The sequence below is a fragment of the Chiloscyllium plagiosum genome, chromosome 1 (genome assembly GCF_004010195.1).
Source record: "Chiloscyllium plagiosum isolate BGI_BamShark_2017 chromosome 1, ASM401019v2, whole genome shotgun sequence".
In the NCBI taxonomy this organism is placed as follows: Eukaryota; Metazoa; Chordata; class Chondrichthyes; order Orectolobiformes; family Hemiscylliidae; genus Chiloscyllium; species Chiloscyllium plagiosum.
In genome coordinates, this window is record NC_057710.1 from 64,178,771 (window position 1) to 64,189,463 (window position 10,693).

At 41.4% G+C, this 10,693-nt stretch overlaps 1 protein-coding gene across 1 annotated transcript in view; it reads right to left on the reverse strand.

Annotated features, from left to right (window-relative positions):
• The window catches only part of LOC122549047 (embigin-like), a 50,165-nt gene that overhangs the window by 33,348 nt on the left and 6,124 nt on the right, over positions 1-10,693 (reverse strand). Inside the window, exon 2 of the mRNA XM_043688232.1 lies at positions 9,788-9,874. Coding sequence (XP_043544167.1) covers positions 9,788-9,874 — 87 coding nt within the window. The remainder of the gene's footprint in view (positions 1-9,787; positions 9,875-10,693) is intronic.

Here is a 10,693-nt window from a genome sequence, read left to right on the forward strand (position 1 = left end):
ACATAACTACATCAAACATATACCTAAATGTAAATCTGATGCTTTATTTGAGTAAAACTTTGGATTGTCAGTGGAAAACTAATAGATACCTTTTTGAGACTGCAGGAAAGAATGATCTCCTAGAAGGGAAAGCACAACATGCCACAAAGTAAGACAGATGGTAGGTTGTTGATCGAGACGAGAAAGATTTTGATAGCGAGATAAAGTTGGAGACTAGTTGGTAGAAGTATTGCTTAGTAAATAATATCATGTCAAAAAGTGTGATGGAGGTGCCACAAACTCTTCATGGTACAGAAAGAAAGAGAAACATAAGGATCTCACAGACAGCTTTCGCAGTGCAAGTTCCATTTGAGATCATAGGAGATAATCCAAGAACAACACTACATAAGGGAAGTTTAAAGGTAGAGTCTTTAAGATTTAGTAATAGAATTTATTCTTTGTGTTTTACGATTGAAAACAGAAATATGTCAAAGCGGATGCAGAAGTGACCAAGACATGGATTGAACAATTAGATGTGAATGTTCAGATTTCAGCTATTATAATACTTATTGCTGACAGTGTATTGCTTATAAAGTCTTCAGCATTCTGGCAAACAGCTTAATATGGATGAACTGGGGTACATGACTGGAGATAATGAGCTAGCCAGTCATTGAGCTAATTAACTTGATTAAATACCTACACAGTGCACAGTAAAGTATTGCATTTATTGCAGGATAAAATATTATCCATTCTGACTTCAGGATTGAACTGTAAGCTGGTTAGTACCATGCTGTCATTTCAGTATGAGCAGTAGACTGTGGTTCCCTAAAGGAAAAGTTAGTGTTTTACAAATTCAGGAAGTCAAATATCAATTCCCGATATAATGGTTGAGCAGGTCTTGTTTTTTCTCAGTTTATCCTAATTATAGCACATATGTTCATCTGAATTGGTTCCTGGAAGCAGTTGGTCCTTTTCCTGCTTGCTGTCTGTGCTTTTCTGCTCAACAAGTAAAGAAATTCTATTGTCAGAGGCGCTGATGTCCGATGGCCATGGCATATTCAGCAGCTTTGGCTCATTATCATCTACTATCACAATGGTGGCATGCATTGCCTGTGATTTTGGTATCCTATAGCTTCCTTTATTACCAAAAGAATTAAGACTGACAAATGTCAGCCAACTCTTATAAAGTATCTTGCTAAATGGATAACATACGTTGTTAGATAGGAACAAGATAGAAAGAATATTGTTACTGAACATAGGTGGTGATACTTGATTATTCAACAGAGTAATTAGTCCATTTAATACCAGCATTAAGAAAGCAGATGTATGATTTTCACTTGAATATATTCAACAGTTGTACCAATCCCATCATCATATAATTACAGTACAAATATGAATAATGCAATGTGAATGGAACAACCAGTCCACTTTGAACCTGTCAAAGTGCTTACTCCATTGTACTTTGAAGATGCTGTGCATTGAGACTTCTGAAGTCACATTAAATTACTTTAATATCATCAACCATTTTGTCCTAAGCCAAGTCTTATTTTTCAATAATCCTTTGTTTCTAACTTTTCACATTTTATTTATTGAAGTAACTCCACAGAGTTATCCCATCACCAAGTCACCCTTTATTTACACATGAACAGTCCTTACCTCTAGTACTGCCTTTTCAGAGTCAGCTATCAGAGCATCAGTATGTCTAATAATCCCCTTGTTTTTATAACCCCCCACTGCGGTAGTGAATATTCCCCTTTTTAATCTGTCAGCCAGAGGTCTCTGGTTGGACCAGATTAAAAGCCCCAATCAGAGAACTCAAATTCTATGACATTCAGCTGGCTGACCTCATTACAAACACTACAGTTATAAGTAATGACAGACTTCTGATGATTTGATTGTAAATCAATGGAATAAGATAGACAAATTACTTTTCCTTATTTGATGACTGGAATAACAAAAGCCTCTCACCATTGGCGCCTTGAAGTACTGCTTATTTCGCTGTTACATCAACACTCTTAGTCTGTATTGTACTCCACCAGAATTAGGTCCTGACTGCTCATTAAAACATAGGATTGAATATAAACCCAAAACTTTGAAAGGATGGCTCACTGTTCACTGGGTTACCTGAATTGATAGAGCATCAACTGGTTAACCTGAAGGTCCTGAGTTCAAGTCCTTGACTCAACAATGCTTTTAAAAAAAACTGATGAAGTTGAGATCCAAGTAGGGGTTACATACTGTTATCCAGCTGAAGGACTGCATTTACCTGGTTCAAATCTTACCCATCTGATAAGAGTGAGAAATTCATGCTTATGGTGATCAGTCCTTGAACATAATCACAACATGCTGCCAATGTACTTTTAACAAAAGATCATCTAAGTTTAATATGCACAAAAGGAAAGAAAAACACAAAGGTCAGAATATTTCCATTTTCAGTTAAAGTGTATTGTCAAGCAAGATTCATCAAGCCCTGGCCACCCCACAGCTCCAAGTGAAGCTAACCTTGCTAACCAGTCTCCCATGGGGAACCTTGTCGTACACCTTACTGAAGTCCATATGGATCACATCTACCACTCTGCCCTCATCAATCCTCTTTGTTACTTCTTCAAAAAACTCAATCAAGTTTGTGAGACATGATTTCCCATGCACAAAGCCATGTCAAATATCCCTAATCAGTACTGCCATTGCGGGAAGGAAATCGCAAGCCCACACCTTGTTCTGGACTCGATGTGACTGCAGACTCACAGCATTATGGTTGACTCTTGGCTGTGCTCTAGGCAATTACAAAGGGGCAATAAATGTTGGCTCAGCCAGTGACATCCTCATATCATGAAACAAAGCATAAAACACCCATTTAAAAACTTCAGTTCCTCCAAAGTCATTAAGTCAGAGTTTTTATAACATGAAATGAGGCCTTGTAACTTATCATGTAAGTGCTGGTCATCAAACATCCATCTATTCTCATCCCAATTTCGAGCACTTGGCCCATTGCCTTGCCTACAGCATTTTCAAGTGATCATCCAAATAGTTCTTAAATTTCTTGAGAGTTCCTGCCTCCACTACCTTTTGAGGCAGTAAGTTCCAGACACTCACAACACTCTGGGTGAAAAGATTTTCCTCAAATCTCTTCTAAACTTCTTGCTCCTTACTTTAAACTGTATTGCCTGCTTATTGACCCATGCATGTAGGAGAAAACTTTTTCCCTGATATCCTGTCTATTCCCCTAAGAACTCTGTGCACTCCAATCAGATCACCCCTCACTATTCCTTACTCAAAGGAAAACAACTCCAACAACAAGACCATTCTTGAAACACTGCAGTCCATTTGCTGTAAGCTGACATACAAAGTTATTAGGGAAGGACTTCAAAGATTTTTATCAAGTGACATAGCAGGAATGGATATATTTCCAAGTTAGGATGGTGAATGGTTTGGAGAAGAATTTTCATCTAATGGTGATCCCATTTATCATTTGCCTTTGTCCTTCTAGATAGCAGTGGTCATGGGTTTGGAAGATACTGCTCTTGAGCACGAATGCGTATCTTCACTTCACTCTTCTTCACATGATAGAAAGAGTTAAACTAGCTACAGTCAATGGACAGCTCAGCATGAGACAGCCAGTCATTCCATAATTGTTCTAGAAACAGTCAGATATGGAGCCGCAGGTCAAGGAAATGTCAGCTAATGAATACATAGTCAAGGGTCAACTAGTTGAAAATTTCATCAGCTTCCTAGACTCATGGTGAATTATTGCCCATGCCTAGTTGCTCTCGAGAAGGTGGAGGTGAGCTTCATCTTGAAGTGCTGCAGTCCCATGCTATCTACCAGGCTATAGGTAGACCCCAATGCCCACAGGGAAGGAGTTCCAGGATTTTGACCTAGTGACACTCAAGCATTTGAGATATACTTCCAAGTCAGGATGGTGAGTGACTCAGAGAGGAACTTGCAGGTGGTAGTGTTCCCGTGTACCTGCTGCCCTTGTCTTTCTGGATGGAAATGTTTGTGGTTTTGAAAGGTGCTGTGTAAGAATCTTTGATGAATTTCTGCAGTGCGTCTTGTTGATAGCACATACTGCTCCTACTGAAGATCTATGGTGGAGATGTGCTGCCAATATCGCAGCACATCTGGATGCTTCAAGCTTCTACAGTGTTGTTGGAGCTGCACTCATCCAGGCCAATGAAACTATTCTACCATGCTCCTGACTTGCGCCTTGTGAATGGTGGACAGCAATTGCGGAGTTAAGAGATGAGTTATTCACCGCAGTATTCTTAGCGTCTGACCTGGTCTTGTTGCCAATGTGGTCAAGTGACAAGTCCACTTGAGTTTCTGATCAGTGGTGACCTCAGGATGTTTATAGTTGGAGATTCAGTATTAGTAACCCCATGTATGTCAAGGGATAATGTCTATCCAATTGTCTCTTATTGAAGATTATCATTGCCTGACATTTGTGTGGTGCAAATGTTCCCTGCCACTTTTCAGCCCAAGATTGAATATTGTCCAGATCTTGTTGCATTTGAACATGGACTGCTTCAGTATCTGAGGAGTCGCAAATGGTGTTGAACATTGCGCAATCATCAGCGAAATCCCCTTATGATGAAGGGAAGGTAATTGACGAAGTAGCTAAAGATGGTTAGGCCTATGACATTACCCTGAGAAATTCCTGCAGAGATGTCATGGAGCTGAGATGACTGACCTCCAACAACCACAATCATCTTCCTATGTGCCAGATATGACACCAACCAATGGAGATGACTCCTGTTCCCATTGATTCCAGTTTTGCTCGGGCTCCTTGATGTCACACTCTGTTGAATGTGGCCTTGATGGCAAGGCCTATCCTCTCACCTCACTTCTGGAATTCAGCTCTTTTGTCCATGTTTGATCTAAGCTGTAATAAGGTCAGGAACTGGGTGGCCCTGGCGGAACCCAAACTAGGCATTACTAAGCAGGTTATTGTTCAGCAGGTGCTGTTTGATAGCACCATTGATGTCACTTTGCATCACTTTACTTCCGTTGACAGTAAGCTCGAAGAGGCAGTAATTGGCCAGATTGAATTTGTCCTGCTTTTTATGTACAGGACATACGTGGGCAATTTTCCACATTGTTGAGTAGATGCCAGTGTTGAAACTGTAGTGGAACAGTTTGGCTAGGGAAGCAGCACAGGTCTTCAGTACTATTGCCAGAATGTTGTCTGGATAAAACGCAAGATTCCCACTCAACCAATAAGTTGAAGTTCAGTGTCCATATGCTTCTTCACAAATTTGCTGGCAGTTTGACAATAAGGATTTGCTCATACAGATTGAAGATGGACTGTATAAAATTCCACGGAAAACACCAGTGAGATAGCATGATCAATTCAGGACATGATCAAAAGAGATTGTTTGGCTCAGAGATCTAAGATATTGCAAAAAAAAAACAGGAAGGAAAGTTATGAGATTAAAGGGTGACCAGTTAATGGAACGGAGTGATTGCCTACTTCAGTAGAAAAGAGATCCTCTGTGAAGGAAATTCACAAGGTAAAAGGTCTCCCAGTTTACTGGAACTTTACAGACCTCACACTCTCAAGAACACAATCAAGGTGAATGGGCTTCAAGTAAAAAGAACTCCCAGTCTTCCATGTCTGAAAATAAGTGAAACCATCAGACTGTCTCAACTTGTGAAGACAGACACTTGGGGGGTGGTGGGAGGAAGGGGAATGGGTGGTGGTAAATGTATTGCATTAATTCATTTGTGAGATGTGGGTGCCAATCTCACAACTGCGGCCAGCAGTTATTGCCAATTCTTAGATGCCCTTATATGGTGGTGCGAGCTGACTTCTTGAACCGCTGCAGTCCACTTTCTGTGGGTTCATCCACAATGCCTTTCAGGGAGGAATTACAGGTTTTGACCCCACAACAATGAAGGAACAGTGATATATTTCCAAGTTAGGGTGGTGAGTGGCTTGGAAGGGAACTTGAAGGTGGTGATGTTCTCATGTATCTGCTGCCCTTGTCATTCTAGATGTAATAGTTTGGAAGGTGATGTTGGAAGATCTTGTGTAATTATATCCATCTTAATGTATAAATATAAATAATGGAAAACATCATAGGAGAGATACAATATAAGATGTATGGCCTTGACAGGGTTTAATACTAAGTGTATTAAGCATCACTCATAGAGTCATAGAGATGTACAGCATGGAAACAGACCCTTCGATCCAACCTGTCCATGCTGACCAGATATCCCAACTCAATCTAGTCCCACCTGCCAGCACCTAGCCCATATCCCTCCAAACCCTTCCTATTCATATACCCATCCAAATGCCTTTTAAATGTTGCAACTGTACCAGCCTCCACCACTTCCTCTAGCAACTCATTCCATACATGTACCGCCCTCTGCGTGAAAAAGTTGCCCCTTAGGTCCCTTTTATATTTTTCCCCACTCACCCTAAACCTATCTCCTCTAGTTCTGGACTCCCCGACCCCAGGGAAAAGACATTGTCTATTTACCCTATCCATGCCCCTCATAATTTTGTAAACCTCTACAAGGTCACCCCTCAGCTCCAGGGAAAACAGCCCCAGCCTGTTCAGCCTCTCCCTATAGCTCAAATCCTCCAACCCCCTGGCAACATCCTTGGAAATCTTTTCTGATCCGATTCAAGTTTTGCAACATCTTTCCGATAGGAAGGAGACCAGAACTGCATGCAATATTCCAACAGTGGCCTAACCAATGTCCTGTACAGCCTCAACATGACCTCCCAACCCCTGTACCCAATACACGACCAAGAAAAGAAAGCATACCGAACGCCTGCTTCACTATCCTATCTACCTGCGAATCCACTTTCAAGGAGCTATGAACCTGCACTCCAAGGTCTCTTTGTTCAGCAACACTCTCTAGGACCTTACCATTAAGTGCATAAGTTCTGCTAAGATTTGCTTTCCTAAAATGCAGCACCTCGCATTTATCCGAATTAAACTCCATCAGTCACTTTGGCCCATCTGATCAAGATCCTGTTGTAATCTGAGGTAATCTTCTTCGCTGTCCACTACACCTCCAAGTTTGGTGTCATCTACAAACTTGCTAACTGTACCGCTTATGCTAGCATCCAAATTGTTTATGTAAATGACACAAAGTAGAGGACCCAGCACTGATTCTTGTGGTACTCCACTGGTCACAGGCCTCCAGTCTGAAAAACAACCCTCCACCCCCACCTCTGTCTTCTACCTTTGAGCCAGTTCTGTATCCAAATGACTAGATCTCCCTTTATTCCGTGAGATCTAACCTTGTTAATTAGTCTCCCATGGGGAACCTTGTCAAACGCCTTACTGAAGTCCATATAGATCACATCTACTGCTCTGCCCTCATCAATCCTCTTTGTTACTTCTTCAAAAAACTCAACAAAGTTTGTAAGACATGATTTCCCACGTGCAGAAAGTGAGGACTGCAGATGCTGGAGATCAGAGCTAAAAATGTGTTGCTGGAAAAGCACAGCAGGTCAGGCAGCATCCAAGGAGCAAGAGAATCGACGTTTCGGGCATGAGCCCTTCTTCAGGAATGAGGAAAGTGTGTCCAGCAGGCTAAGATAAAAGGTAGGGAGGAGGGGCTTGGTGGAGGGACGTTGGAAATGCGATAGATGGAAGGAGGTCAAGGTGGGGGCGGAGAGGTCAGGAAGAAGATTGCAGGTTAGGAAGGCGGTGCTGAGTTTGAGGGATTTGACTGAGACAAGGTGGGGGAAGGGGAAATGAGGAAACTGGAGAAATCTGAGTTCATCCCTTGTGGTTGGAGGGTTCCTAGGCGGAAGATGAGGCGCTCTTCCTCCAACCATCGTTTTGCTATGGTCTGGCGATGGAGGAGTCCAAGGACCTGCATGTCCTTGGTGGAGTGGGAGGGGGAGTTGAAGTGTTGAGCCACGGGGTGGTTAGGTTGGTTAGGCCAGGTGTCCCAGAGGTGTTCTCTGAAACGTTCCGCAAGTAGGTGGCCTGTCTCCCCAATATAGAGGAGACCACATCAGGTGCAGCGGATGCAATAAATGATGTGTGTGGAGGTGCAGGTGAATTTGTGGTGGATTTCCCACAGACAAAGCCATGTTGACTATCCCTAATCAGCCCTTGCCCTTCCAAATACATGTACATCCTGTCCCTCAGGATTCCCTCCAACAACTTGCCCATCACCAACGTCAGGCTCACTGGTCTATAGTTCCCTGGCTTGTCCTTTCTACCCTTCTCAAAGAGTGGCAACACATTAGCCAAGCTCCAGTCTTCTGGCATCTCACCTGTGACTATCGATGATACAAATATCTCAGCAAGAGGCCCAGCAATCATTTCTCTAGCTTCCCACAGAGTTCTAAGGTACACCTGATCAGGTCCTGGGGATTTATCCACCTTTATGCGTTTCAAGCCATCCAGCACTTCCTCCTCTGTAATATGGACATCTTGCAAGGTTTCACCATCTATTTCGCTACTTTCTATATCTTCCATATTCTTTTCCACAGTAAACACTGATGCAAAATACTCGTTTCGTATCCCCCCATTTTCCGCGGCTCCACACAAAGGCCACCTTGCTGATCTTTGAGGGCCCTATTCTCTCACTCAATTTCATGAAATCATATTGATTTGGGTGAGAGAACTGCTTTGGATTGTGAAGGTGATAAACCTACTAACTCAGTCACAAGTATTCTATCAGTAATAACATTATATCCCATTGTAATTTCTACCTGCTTGCTAGCATTCAATAAACTACATCTTATTGAAGAAAAAAGCCCGTTCTCGTTAGACTGCTATGTGGATTTCCTTTGCCACATTATTATGGGGGATCACGCCCCTTAGATCTGAACCTAAAAGGAGGATGGAGACAGCAAGCTACTTTTGATACTTTTGATGTACCTTACATCAATGTGATTGGGTTGAGGATCTATCAAACAACAAATCACTCCCTGAAGAAGAGAAGCCAGCAGGAGAATGGCAGATCATTTCTCAATATAACCAAGATATGAAGCCCAAGGGGAGTGTTGGGAAGTGGAAAGATGCTGAAGGCTAAAGTGCACAGGGTTGTGGGAAGACACCCAGAATGGGTGGCCCTTGAGGTGACTTACCTTCAGGAAAGGAACCCTGTGAAGGAGATAGCCACATCCTTTCCCAGCTGAGGTCTCAATAGGCTAACCAATCCAGCTTCCAAACCATCACGATTCTGCTTTCCAGCTACAAAATTGAAAGATGCTCTTAAGGGGCCAGTTAATTGGAGGTTATTTGGCATGAGGGCCAAAGAACCACCTGAAGCTTTGCCCACTGCCCATTTAAATTGTAAACAGGACGGGGTGGGCAGACAGACTGCAGTATGGCACCAACAGAATCTTATGGGGACATCTCTCTTCTATGATGCAAACTCACCTTCAGGAGACTGGAACATTCAGCCTCTAACCTAGTTGTACAAGGAAATTTAATCAGTCCATCATTTTTTTCAGTCTGGAATTCTCCATCCTCATGTTTAAATTTGAATTTTTATATTTTCATCTTGATGGTAAATATTTTTATTTATAACACCAGCTAACTACTGATGCCTGAATTAAAAACTATACAAATGTGATTTTTAAATAATTATGTTTTATCAAGTCCTTACCTCGTGCATGCTAAGGAATTTTAATTTTAACTTGATATCTAATTCAATATCATAAACAATTATAGTTTAAGAAAGAATATTTAAGAAAATACTCCTTGTGGTTGCTAACTTTGACAATTGCCTAAATGATCTATACAGTACAATTAAATGCTGCAGCAAAGTAGACTTGCACGACAAATATTCTTAATTATTAATGAAAGAAATTTCATCCTGGAATTACCTGAGAAATGAATAGTTTCCACCACTGGTAAATGGTTTCCATCGCCTGTGGATGTTTTTGGTTCTGGAGTTGCATATTGAGAATAATCTGGAAATTTAAATTACATAAATCTTAACAAAGTCACTGCATGGTAGTCTGACTTCTAAAACAATTGTTAAAGGAAAATGGACTTGCATGGTTACTTTAAACTTCTTTTTCTATAATCCATAATCTTACATTTATTCCATTAGACTTCTCTCTTGGGTGTCCCTTTTCAAGACCTAAAAGCTAAAGCTTCTCCATTTTTTCCTGAAACACAGACATCGAACACTATGGAATTAGACTTTTGGTTGCTCTGTACTGTCTTTAATTCCAAATGTCTTCTTTTTTGTTTTGATCAAAACTGTACACATCCAAACAGGGGAGTTTAATTGAGTGGAATCCTTCACATGGAACCAGAATGAGCCTGATGGGCTGAATGACCTCGTTCTGTGCTGAAAATGAGTCCATAATATCACCAAAGGCAGCCCAATTAAAGCACTCTACATTTGATCATAGCCTTTTCTTACTTATATTCCAATATTTTGTGTTCATTGTCCATCATGCTGTTGATTTCCTGCTCTAGTACCTAAACCTACAGAATGTTGAATCTGCACACATCTGACTAATAGCTTTCCCAGCCAGCAGAAATACAGTAAGAGCAACAACAAATACAGTTAAAGCAACATCAACTTCATGAGTGTATAAATTGTCTCGGTAAAAACAATGACTGCAGATGCTGGAAACCAGATTCTGGATTAGTGGTGCTGGAAGAGCACAGCAATTCAGGCAGCATCCAACGAGCAGCAAAATCGACGTTTCGGGCAAAAGCCCTTCATCAGGAATAAAGGCAGAGAGCCTGAAGTGTGGAGAGATAAGCTAGAGGAG